Source organism: Pseudophryne corroboree, chromosome 3, assembly GCF_028390025.1.
Source record: "Pseudophryne corroboree isolate aPseCor3 chromosome 3, aPseCor3.hap2, whole genome shotgun sequence".
Taxonomy (NCBI): domain Eukaryota; kingdom Metazoa; phylum Chordata; class Amphibia; order Anura; family Myobatrachidae; genus Pseudophryne; species Pseudophryne corroboree.
This window is the reverse complement of record NC_086446.1, coordinates 82,067,716-82,080,777: the sequence shown is the minus strand read 5'-3', so window position 1 is coordinate 82,080,777 and position 13,062 is coordinate 82,067,716. Positions and strand designations below refer to the sequence as shown.

The 13,062-nt window shown below is 49.3% G+C and overlaps 2 protein-coding genes across 6 annotated transcripts in view; one reads left to right on the top strand and one right to left on the bottom strand.

Annotated features, from left to right (window-relative positions):
* The window catches only part of LOC135054812 (zinc finger protein 260-like), a 41,518-nt gene extending 30,690 nt beyond the window's left edge, over positions 1-10,828 (bottom strand). For 2 of the 5 annotated variants that reach the window (XM_063958180.1, XM_063958183.1), the window contains exon 1: positions 10,574-10,828. Coding sequence is in view for 1 of the 5 variants with exons in the window: in XM_063958179.1 (XP_063814249.1) it covers positions 8,542-8,571 (30 nt within the window). In the remaining 4 variants the exon portion in view is untranslated. Of the gene's footprint in view, positions 1-8,541; positions 10,547-10,573 lie in introns of those variants that run through there. The other 3 variants (XM_063958181.1, XM_063958182.1, XM_063958179.1) reach the window with 2 other exon arrangements.
* LOC135057184 (zinc finger protein 845-like) overlaps positions 1-13,062 on the top strand; it is a 369,289-nt gene that overhangs the window by 332,115 nt on the left and 24,112 nt on the right. The gene's annotated exons all lie outside the window — the stretch shown is intronic.

Genomic DNA, 13,062 nt, shown 5'->3' with positions numbered 1-13,062 from the left:
GTGTTCTTATGTAAGGGAATATGGAAACCATGTCGATAAGGATTGTTAGAGTATGCTGATCAGCAACACAATTAATACTATGACTATTTCCTTAATCTATTACACTGGCTACGAATTATTAATATTAAAATGATTGGAAATTAGCTTATGTATAAGTATATGTATTTGTATGTGTATTGATATTAGTATAATGAATTTCCATAAATATTTTCACCATATATAATATACTATTTTATTGAATAAATTGTACTTACAGGGGGTGCAATCGAATTTATGCACGTGAGAGTGACATACCTGGCTCGGTTTTGTCACGATAATCACCCCACTTATTTTAGGGAAGAATATTAAAGGTTACGTTTTAATATACTATAATCATATCATAGTTGTATACATCATAATTTCAATGTTTAAAAGAGTGCTCCAAAAAGCAATCTACCTTTTTTTGTTGTCTTTAATCAACAAATACGTGGATACATGGCTTGGTTGTTTGATTGCAGGAGCACCTCCAGCTTTTCAAATTGAAGAACTCAGGTAGAGTTATACTATAATTAGCTGGTTTTTTACCTAATGCCTCAATTCTGACGTTATTGTGTTATTATTAGTTGTCCTGTGCGGGATATTTACTCTCTTTTGCATAAGACTCATACCAGCCACACCAATCACACTGTACAACTTGTGATAACCATACCCAGTTAACAGTAGGAACAACAACTGAGCCTCATTTAACGGATGGCTCATAACAATAACCCTTTAGTTAAGCAATAACTATATACATGTATTGCAGAGAGTCCGCACTTGGGACGGGCACCCAGCATCCACTACGGACTACGAGAAATATAATTACCGGTGAGTAAATTCTTATTTTCTCTGACGTCCTAGTGGATGCTGGCAACTCCGTAAGGACCATGGGGATTATACCAAAGCTCCCAAACGGGCGGGAGAGTGCGGATGACTCTGCAGCACCGAATGAGCAAACTCAAGGTCCTCCTTAGCCAGGGTATCAAACTTGTAGAACTTAGCAAATGTGTTTGAACCCGACCAAGTAGCAGCTCGGCAAAGCTGTAAAGCCGAGACCCCTCGGGCAGCCGCCCAAGAAGAGCCCACCTTCCTTGTGGAATGGGCTTTTACTGATTTAGGATGCGGAAGTCCAGCCGCAGAATGTGCCAGCTGAATCGTGCTACAGATCCAGCGAGCAATAGTTTGCTTTGAAGCAGGAGCACCCAGCTTGTTGGGTGCATGCAGGATAAATAGCGAGTCAGTTTTCCTGACTCCAGACGTCCTGGAAACATACATTTTCAAAGCCCGGACTACGTCCAGTTACTTGGAATCCTCCAAGTCCCTAGTAGCCGCAGGCACCACAATAGGTTGGTTCAAATGAAACGATGATATCACCTTAGGGAGAAATTGTCCATATGGAAGATCAGATAGGGGCTTTTACATGACAAAGCCGCCAATTCTGACACCCGCCTGGCCGAAGCTAAGGCCAATAGCATGACCACTTTCCACGTGAGATATTTTAGCTCCACGGTCTTAAGTGGCTCAACCAGTGGGATTTCAGGAAATCCAACACAACGTTAAGGTCCCAAGGTGCCACTGGTGGCACAAAAGGAGGCTGAATATGCAGCACTCCCTTTACAAACGTCTGCACCTCAGGCAGTGAAGCCAGTACTTTTTGGAAGAAAATGGATAGGGCCGAAATCTGGACCTTTATGGATCCTAATTTTAGGCCCATAGTCACACCTGATTGTAGGAAGTGCAGGAATCGACCCAGCTGGAATTGCTCTGTTGGTGCCTTCCTGGCCTCACACCAAGCAACATATTTTCGCCATATACGGTGATAATGCTTGGCTGTCACATCCTTCCTAGCTTTTATCAGCGTAGGAATCACTTCATCCGGAATGCCCTTTTCCATTAGGATCCGGCGTTCAACCGCCATGCCGTCAAACGCAGCCGCGGTAAGTCTTGGAACATACAGGGCCCCTGTTGCAACAGGTCCTGTCTGAGAGGCAGAGGCCATGGGTCCTCTGAGATCATTTCTTGCAGTTCTGGGTACCAAGTTCTTCTTGGCCAATCCGGAACGATGAGTATAGTTCTTACTCCTCTCTTTCTTACTATCCTCAGAACCTTGGGTATGAGAGGAAGAGGAGGAAACACATAAACCGACTGGTACACCCACAGTGTCACTAGTGCGTCCACAGCTATCGCCTGAGAGTCCCTTGACCTGGCGCAATATCTTTTTAGCTTTTTGTTGAGGCGGGACGCCATCATGTCCACCTGTGGCATTTCCCAATGATTTGTAATCTGTGTGAAGACTTCTTGATGAAGTCCCCACTCTCCCGGGTGGAGGTCGTGTCTGCTGAGGAAGTCTGCTTCCCAGTTGTCCACTCCCGGAATGAACACTGCTGACAGTGCTAGCACGTGATTCTCCGCCCATCGGAGAATCCTTGAGGCTTCTGCCATCGCCATCCTGCTTCTTGTGCCGCCCTGGCGGTTTACATGGGCGACCGCCGTGATGTTGTCTGACTGAATCAGCACTGGTTGGTTTTGAAGCAGGGGCTCTGCTTGACTCAGGGCGTTGTAAATGGCCCTTAGTTCCAGTATATTTATGTGTAGTGAAGTCTCCTGACTTGACCACTGCCCTTGGAAGCTTCTTCCTTGAGTGACTGCCCCCCATCCTCGGAGGCTTGTATGCCGAATCTGCGGTCCTCGAGAGGATGAGCACTCTGCAGTCACCACAGCAGAGACACCCTGGCCCTCGGGGACAGGGTGATCAGCCGATGCATCTGAAGATGCGATCCGGACCATTTGTCCAACAGATTCCACTGAAAGATCCTTGCATGGAACCTGCCGAAGGGAATTGCTTCGTATGAAGCCACCATCTTTCCCAGGACTCGCGTGCAGTGATGCACCGACACCTGTTTTGGTTTAAGGAGGTCCCTGACCAGAGATGACAATTCCTGGGCATTCTCCACCGGGAGAAACACCTTTTTTTGTTCTGTGTCCAGAATCATGCCCAGGAAAAGCAGACGCGTCGTAGGAATCAGCTGCGACTTTGGGATATTCAGAATCCAGCCGTGCTGTTGCAACACTTCCTGAGAGAGTGCTACGCTGACCAACAACTGCTCTCTGGACCTCGCCTTTATGAGGAGATCGTCCAAGTACGGGATAATTATAACTCCCTTCTTCCGAAGGAGTATCATCATTTCGGCCATTACCTTGGTGAATATCCTCGGTGCCGTGGACAGGCCAAACGGCAACGTCTGGAACTGGTAATGACAGTCCTGTACCACAAACCTGAGGTACTCCTGGTGAGGTGGGTAAATGGGGACATGCAAGTAAGCATCCTTGATGTCCAGTGACACCATAAAATCCCCCTCTTCCAGGCTTGCAATAACCGCTCTGAGCGATTCCATTTTGAACTTGAATTTCTTTATATAAGTGTTCAAGGATTTTAAATTCAGAATGGGTCTCACCGAACCGTCTGGTTTCGGTACCACAAACATTGTGGAATAGTAACCCCGTCCCTGTTGAAGGAGGGGAACCTTGATTATCACCTGCTGGAGGTACAGCTTGTGAATTGCCGCCAGTACTACCTCCCTTTCCCTGGGAGCAGCTGGCAAGGCTGATTTGAGGTAACGGCGAGGGGGAGTCGCCTCGAACTCCAGCTTGTATCCCTGAGATACAATTTGTACAGCCCAGGGATCCACCTGTGAGCGAACCCACTGGTTGCTGAAGTTTCGGAGACGCACCCCCACCGCACCTGGCTCCGCCTGTGGAGCCCCAACGTCATGCGGTGGACTTAGTGGAAGCAGGGAGGATTTTTGTTCCTGGGAACTGGCTGCCTGGTGCTGCTTCTTTCCTCTACCCCTGCCTCTGGCCAGAAAGGATGCGCCTCTGACCCGCTTGCCTTTATGAGGCCGAAAGGACTGCATTTGATAATACTGTGCTTTCTTAGGCTGTGAGGGAACCTGAGGTAAAAAAGTCGACTTCCCAGCTGTTGCTGTGGATACGAGGTCCGAGAGACCGTCCCCAAACAATTCCTCACCCTTATAAGGTAAAACCTCCATGTGTTTTTTAGAATCAGCATCCCCCGTCCACTGCCGAGTCCATAATACTCTCCTGGCAGAAATGGACATTGCATTAATTCTAGATGCCAGCAGGCAAATGTCCCTCTGGGCATCCCGTATATATAAGACAACGTCTTTTATATGTTCTAGGGTTAGCAAAATAGTATCCCTGTCGAGGGAATCAATGTTGTCTGACAGGGTATCAGTCCATGCTGCTGCAGCACTACACATCCAGGCTGAAGCAATAGCAGGTCTCAGTAGAGTACCAGAGTGTGTATACACAGACTTCAGGATAGCTGCCTGCTTTCTATCCGCAGGCTCCTTTAGGGCGGCCGTATCCTGAGATGGCAGGGCCACCCTTTTAGATAAGCATGTGAGCGCCTTGTCCACCCTAGGGGATGTTTCCCAACGTAACCTAGCCGTTAGCGGGAAAGGGTACGCCATCAGTAACCTCTTAGAAATTACTAGTTTCTTATCATGGGAACTCCACGCTTCTTCACACAATTCATTTAATTCATCAGATGGGGGAAAAGTCACTGGTTGCTTTTTCTCCCCAAACATAATACCCCTCTTGGTAGTAACCGGGTTAACGTCAGAAATGTGAAAATACATCTTTCATTGCAGTAATCATGCATCGGATGGCCTTTGTAGACTGTACATTTGTCTCATCCTCATCTACACTGGAGTCAGACTCCGTGTCGACATCTGTGTCTACTATCTGAGCTAGCGGGCGTTTATGAGCCCCTGACGGCTTCTGAGTCGCCTGGGCAGGCGCGGGCTGAGAACCCGGCTGTCCCAAGACTGCTGCGTCATCGAACCTTTTATGTAAGGAGTTGACACTGTCGGTTAAGACCTTCCACATATCCATCCAATCAGGTGTCGGCCCCGTCGGGGGCGACACCACACTTATCTGCCCCTGCTCCGCCTCCACGTAACCCTCCTCATCAAACATGTCGACACAGCCGTACCGACACACCGCACACACACAGGGAATGCTCAGACTGAGGACAGGACCCCACAAAGTCCTTTGGGGAGACAGAGAGAGAGTATGCCAGCACACACCACAGGAGGAAAGGGATCTAGGAGTCACTATTTCAGATGACTTAAAAGCAGGTAAGCAATGTAACAAGGCAATGAGGAAGGCTAGTCAGATGCTTGGCTGCATTGGGAGAGGAATCAGCAGCAGAAAGAAATAAGTAATAATGCCACTGTATAGGTCATTGGTACGGCCTCATCTAGAATACTGTATTCAGTTCTGGAGGCCATATCTTCAAAAGGATATTAATACATTAGAAACTGTACAAAGGAGGGCAACTAAAATGGTGCATGGCCTACATCACAAAACATACCCAGAAAGACTAAGAAATCTCAATATGTATAGTTTGGAGTAGAGAAGGGAAAGGGGGGACATGATAGAAACTTTCAAATATATGAAGGGTTTTAACAAAGTCCAGGAGGGAAACATTCTCCAAATGAAGAGAAGCAATAGGACACGAGGACATGCACTGAGACTGGAGGGGGGGAGGTTCAGGGGAAATTTGCGGAAAAATTATTTCACAGAAAGGGTAGTGGACAAGTGGAATAGCCTCCCATCAGAGGTGGTAGAGGCTAAGACAGTAGAGCAATTTAAACATGCATGGGATAGACATAAGGATATCCTTACAAAGGAATAAGGATCAAATAAGGTTAGTGATAAAAAAAAAAAAAAATAAGGGGCAGACTAGATAGGCCAAGTGGTTCTTATCTGCCGACAAATTCTATGTTTCTATATAACACAGGGATTTACACTATAAAAAGTGATTTACCCAATAGCTGCTTAAATATCTTATTTGCGCCTAAATTTATGTGCCCCCCCTCTCTTTTTTACCCTTCTTGTATCAGGATACTGCAGGGGAGAGCCTGGGGAGCTGCTTCCAGCGGAGCTGTGAAGGGAAAATGGTGCTGGAGTGCTGAGGAAGAAGACCCTGTGGAGAACAATAGGATTTATGTGGGGAGCAGGGCTTAAAGTGGTACTGGAGAGGTGGGGGAACTCATCTCCCCCACGACCCTTCCCCCTATGCGCGCCGAAGGCGCGTGCCACAAAGGGTGTGTGGCCTCACAAGGAAGGGGCGTGGCCTCACAAAAGTACCCCTAATTAAAAATAATGCCTCACAGTAGCACACTCTTATTCACATTGCCCGCCCAACATACTAGTTCCCTTTACACACACAATGCCCACAACAGTGCCCTCCCCCTCCTAATTTCAGATTCGATTCACAATATAGCAGTATATGTTGAACAACCTTTGCTCACCTCTCTCTTGTTTCCTTTGTCTGTCACTCTCCTCATGTGTCCATATTTTCATCCTAGGTGTCCCACACTCCCTATATGCTCTCCTTTGTGTCTAATCATCTGAATCTTTCTCTCCTTTTCTTACACCCTTACACTTCTCACTCCCTATGCCTCACTCCCCCATCTCACCCCCTGCACCTGTCACTCCCTGCGACCCTTTCAGCCTCTGCTTCTATCTCACTCCCTGCTCCTCTCACTCCCCCAACTCACTCCCTGCTCCTCTCACTCCCCCAACTCACCACCTGCTCCTCTCACTCCCCCAACTCACCACCTGCTCCTCTCACTCCCTATGCCTCACTCCCCCATCTCACCCCCTGCACCTGTCACTCCCTGCGACCCTTTCAGCCTCTGCTTCTATCTCACTCCCTGCTCCTCTCACTCCCCCAACTCACCACCTGCTCCTCTCACTCCCTATGCCTCACTCCCCCATCTCACCCCCTGCACCTGTCACTCCCTGCGACCCTTTCAGCCTCTGCTTCTATCTCACTCCCTGCTCCTCTCACTCCCCCAACTCACCACCTGCTCCTCTCACTCCCCCAACTCACCACCTGCTCCTCTCACTCCCCCAACTCACCACCTGCTCCTCTCACTCCCCTATCTCACCACCTGCTCCTCTCACTCCCCCAACTCACCACCTGCTCCTCTCACTCCCCCAACTCACCACCTGCTCCTCTCACTCCCCCAACTCACCACCTGCTCCTCTCACTCCCCCCAACTCACCACCTGCTCCTCTCACTCCCCCAACTCACCACCTGCTCCTCTCACTCCCCCAACTCACCACCTGCTCCTCTCACTCCCCCAACTCACCACCTGCTCCTCTCACTCCCCTATCTCACCACCTGCTCCTCTCACTCCCCCAACTCATCACCTGCTCCTCTCACTCCCCCAACTCACCACCTGCTCCTCTCACTCCCCCAACTCACCACCTGCTCCTCTCACTCCCCCAACTCACCACCTGCTCCTCTCACTCCCCTATCTCACCACCTGCTCCTCTCACTCCCCCAACTCACCACCTGCTCCTCTCACTCCCCCAACTCACCCCCTGATTCTTTCACCCCCTCCCCATCTCACCCCCTACTTCTTTCACGCCCTCCCCCAACTCACCCCCTGCTTCTTTCTCATCCCCTGCATCCTGAAAGCCTGGACTCTGGAGCATTGGGTCTCCTGCATCAGTGGCTGTGGCCTGAATCATCAGGTCCTGGCTGTGGTGTAAAGCTGGCTGCGGCTGCCAGATAGTCCTGGCTCACAGACCCGCTGCTATTCAAAAGAAGCAAGGCTGCACTTTGAATCTGGCGCCAATTGTGCGCCATTCATAGCTCCCGGACCGCCAGCTAATGAGAAGATGCCAGTCCGCGAGCCGTGATTGGCTCATGCCAGATTTTGAAATAGCCGCCCCTTCTTTTGATTGCCACTGGTCCAGAGACATGGTACACAGTTGAGAACCACTGCCCTAGTCACTGCTGCCCCCAACACACACTTTATATTAGTTTTTGTTTAATTTGTCAGCTAAGCATATCCTTAACCTGACCTAACACACCCCAATCCACCATTCCTTCATTAATGCCTCAGCAGCACCCACACTCCTCATTCATTAATAAAATCCCCAGAGCACCCACACCCTCATTCATTGATAAAATCCCCAGAGCACCCACACCCTCATTCATTAATAAAATCCCCAGAGCACCCACACCCTCATTCATTAATAAAATCCCCAGAACACCCACACCCTCATTCATTAATAAAATCCCCAGAACACCCACACCCTCATTCATTAATAAAATCCCCAGAACACCCACACCCTCATTCATTAATAAAATCCCCAGAGCACCCACACCCTCATTCATTAATAAAATCCCCAGAGCACCCACACCCTCATTCATTAATAACACCCTAAAGCACCCAACACCCTCATTCATTAATAACACCCCAAAGCACCCACACCCTTATTCACTAATAACAACCCTGGAAATCCTCAATGAATACTAACAACCCCCCCCCCCCCCAAAAAAAAAAAACAACAACAACCTCAAAACAACGATTTGAAAAAAAAACAAAACCCTAAATCTCAGAATACTGTTTAGAGACATGTGATATAAGTAGAACTCCCCCCCCCATACCTCCCTTCAGCATTCACTCACTGTACCCTGTGGGTTGCTGTGTGCACCTCCCACATCCAGAACAGAGTAGGTGCAGCTGCGTGTAAGGTAGGGGCTGTCTGGGTGCTCCTATCTCTGTGCCCCCTCCAAATCTGCACAGCGACGGCATTCTTTCAAGTCCAGCAGCAGCTCCTCTGCTCCTGTGCGGTGTGTGCGGTGCGCTGCTGGGAATGAGGCAGACGTCGCTCCATGATGTCACCGCGTCTCATTCCCAGCTTGCCGTAGGAGGGGGGAGGCGGGCCATGTGACTGTAGTGCCGCCCGCCTCCCTCATCTATTTAGACATGCAGCGCGGCTCATCTGCAGAATCTGTTCGGGTATAACCAGGGGAAGGTGGGATGGCGGAGGCGGAACGGTTCCGCCTCCAGAAGGAGGTGACGGAACGCAGTTCCGCCCCGTTCCGGCCCACTTTAACCCCTGGTGGGGAGAATAAGGATTTATGGGGGGAACAATGTGAATAATGCATGTGGGGAGCAATAGGATTTATGTAGGGAGCAATATGATTGTTTTTCCTGTGTAGGCCAATGTATGTGTGGATATTTTTTACTATGAGTGCCAATGTGTGTTTTTTGTTTTTTTCTCTGTGGGGAACTGATGGTGTGCCTTGGCAATTTTAAAATATTTTTCGGTGTGCCAAGAGTAAAAAAAGGTTGAAAATCACTGCACTAGGACGTCAGAGAAAATAGCTTTCTCTCTCTATTTAGTATGGATACGGCTTTTAACCACACTGGGGGCCTGATTCATGTTTGTATGAAATAAATTGCATTTTGGAATTGCAATTTTGTAGGTTACGGGGCTGCTAATGTTAGGAAGTGAAGCTGCCGGCCATAAATGAAAAGAGACGCCCACTGAAGCGATTGCAGCTGTGTACATATTCACATTCTATATGCAAAAACTAGTATCATTGGGGCTATGTGTTGATCAGTGACGACACAGAATGGATACAGCAGTAGCGACTCAGAGCCATGTTTCTGCACATACGAGCTCGCAGCCGTCAGCAGATATATAAGCCCTGAAAACGGCCATGACACGTCTGCATTTTCCCGACCACTACCCATAAACACCTCCAAATGGTTCCTTCCTGTCAATCACTTTGCGACTAAGTCCTCACTGTGTTCGCAATGGTTCCTTAGTGCATGCGCAATGCGATCTCAGGCGCCTACATAGATAATCGCTCCGTCGCAAAAACATAGTCATTGCGTACAAACATGAAATAGGCCCCGGGTGCAAACCATCGTTGGTCATCCCTGCCAATCAAAGAAGGGGGTAGGGTATAGCTTTGTTCCATCTCAGAGACATTCTATTGTGGGCCAGTTGGGTAGGGGGGGAACCAAATTGTCAGGCCTAACCTATGAGCCAATCAAAAATGAAGGCAGGACTGAGTTGACACCATGACATACCCTCATGCCGGAAAGGAAAATGAATGCATTTCTGCCTGTTCTGCCATCGATGGTTAAACCATTAACTTGTGGATAATAATGGAAGGACGACGACCATCACTTTAAAAAGTAGCAAGTAGCAGGGATGTATAAGGCAGGCAGTGTGTAGGGGGCATTATGGGGAGATGGGGTGGGAGGTGAGGATGTATAAGGTGGGCATTTTGCAGGAGGCATTATGGGGTGAGCAGCAAGAATGTATAAGGTGGGCAGTATGAATGTTTAAGGTGGGCAGTGTGCAGAGGGCATTATGGGGCGGGCAGTAGGAATGTATAAGGTGGGTAGTGTACCCACCTGTACACTGCCCGCCTTATTATGGGGGCACAGTAAGGATATAAGGAATATATAGTGTGGGCAGTAGTAGTAGATTATTATTAGGCCACTAGGTGAGAACGATGTGGCTATCAGATGGGCACAGCAGGGTGAGTACAGGGAGGGGGCACTGTTGGGTAGTATAGGCAGGAGCTGGGGAGCCGGGAAGGATATGAAGAGGCGGCGGGGGGAGATGTCTGTGCTGCGGAATATGACGCAGATACGTTGGGTAATGGAGTCATATGTATGTATATATGCGTGCGGGTACTCACCCACGGCGGTAAAGGTTGTATGCGGCCTCTGCGTTCCACCTTATTTGCGGCCTGAGCCGCTTACTTCCGGCTTGTGCGTTCCACCTTACATCCAGTCTTGCGTTCCACCACACTTCCGGTCGGTGTGGTCCTCCAAATCATCGTCCGCACGGCACAATTCCACAGGGAGATTTCATCATGCGATCGCAGCCTCAGTGTTGGGGGAAGGCCGCCCCCTGTATCTCATCGAGTGGGAAGAAGCAGAGAGGAGGCTCCGTTGTTGGGTCTGAGAGCAGGTAATTATATTTATTATTATTATTTATACAGCAGGTGGTGCAGCCTCTATTGTAACCCTGCTGTATTTATAAGGGGAGCAGTCTTTTGAGTGCTTCTATGTATGGTGCAGGTGGGGCAGACTCTAGTGCTGTGTATTAAATGCAGGTGGAGCAGACTGTTATTATCGATATTTAGCAATATATAACATGAGGGAATTGTCGCTCTCTTACCTTTTACAGCTGTAACTGGGGATGGCCTCCTCCTTCTGAGGTTCTCCACCAGTGGGGGATGGTCTAGCCATGGATGGCAGGGCAGGCGGTGATACTTTCCTTTTGTTTTTTGCTCTTTACTGATCTTTCTCATCCAGCGCTCATGATGGCGGCTGCGGACAGATAAACATTGTCCAATGTGACGATACGCGTGTGTAGAGGTATGCATGCATGTATGCCTTAAATATGCTTCCCTATACATATGACATGGGACAGTATATAGTGCCTCTCCTGCATACTGTGGCCAGTGTAATATGTCCCAGCTCCTGTGAGGAGTGAGGCACTAGTGTTCATTCTAGCACCTTTCACCTGTCATACCCTGTGCAGTTTCTTTTTCCTGCCTGGGGTGTCTCTCTCTGCTCTGGTGCTTCTAGCACACTCTGGACTTTGTGTCAACACTACGATACAGACCAGATTGTGCTATAAGCACCAGAGCACAGAGCGACACCCAGGCAGTAAAGAGGAGCTGTATAGGCTGTGACAGGTGCAAGGTGCTAGAATAAACACTAGTTACTATAACCGAGAGCGGCTCCCTGCTGCCGGGTTACAGCTGTGCTGATGAGAGAACTGAGGCACTAATACTATATCTGAGAGCGGCTCCCTGCTGCTGGGTTACAGCTGTGCTGATGAGAGGAATGAGGCACTGATACTATATCTGAGAGCGGCTCCCTGCTGCCGGGTTACAGCTGTGCTGATGAGAGAACTGAGGCACTGATACTATATCTGAGAGCGGCTCCCTGCTGCTGGGTTACAGCTGTGCTGATGAGAGAACTGAGGCACTGATACTATATCTGAGAGCGGCTCCCTGCTACCGGGTTACAGCTGTGCTGATGAGAGAACTGAGGCACTGATACTATATCTGAGAGCGGCTCCCTGCTCCCAGGTTACAGCTGTGCTGATGAGAGAACTGAGGCACTGAAACTATATCTGAGAGCGGCTCCCTGCTGCCCGGTTACAGCTGTGCTGATGAGAGAACTGAGGCACTGATACTATATCTGAGAGCGGCTCCCTGCTGCCCGGTTACAGCTGTGCTGATGAGAGAACTGAGGCACTGATACTATATCTGAGAGCGGCTCCCTGCTGCCCGGTTACAGCTGTGCTGATGAGAGGAATGAGGCACTGATACTATATCTGAGAGCGGCTCCCTGCTGCCGGGTTACAGCTGTGCTGATGAGAGAACTGAGGCACTAATACTATATCTGAGAGCGGCTCCCTGCTGCTGGGTTACAGCTGTGCTGATGAGAGAACTGAGGCACTGATACTATATCTGAGAGCGGCTCCCTGTTCCCAGGTTACAGCTGTGCTGATGAGAGAACTGAGGCACTGAAACTATATCTGAGAGCGGCTCCCTGCTGCCCGGTTACAGCTGTGCTGATGAGAGAACTGAGGCACTGATACTATATCTGAGAGCGGCTCCCTGCTGCCCGGTTACAGCTGTGCTGATGAGAGAACTGAGGCACTGATACTATATCAGAGAGTGGCTCCCTGCTGCCCAGTTACAGCTGTGCTGATGAGAGGACTGATACTATATCTGAGAGCGGCTCCCTGCTGCTGGGTTACAGCTGTGCTGATGAGAGAACTGAGGCACTGATACTATATCTGAGAGCGGCTCCCTGCTGCCCGGTTACAGCTGTGCTGATGAGAGAACTGAGGCACTGATACTATATCTGAGAGCGGCTCCCTGCTGCCCGGTTACAGCTGTGCTGATGAGAGAACTGAGGCACTGATACTATATCAGAGAGTGGCTCCCTGCTGCCCAGTTACAGCTGTGCTGATGAGAGGACTGATACAATATCTGAGAGCGGCTCCGGGCTTCCTGGTTACAGCCCTCATCAGCACAGCAGGGAGCCAGTCTTGGACAATAGAATCAATCCCACAGTCCTCACAGGAGCTGGGATATTGCCCTCAGTATGCAGGAGATGTGCTATATACTCTCCCATTTCCTATGTATAGGAAAAGAGTATT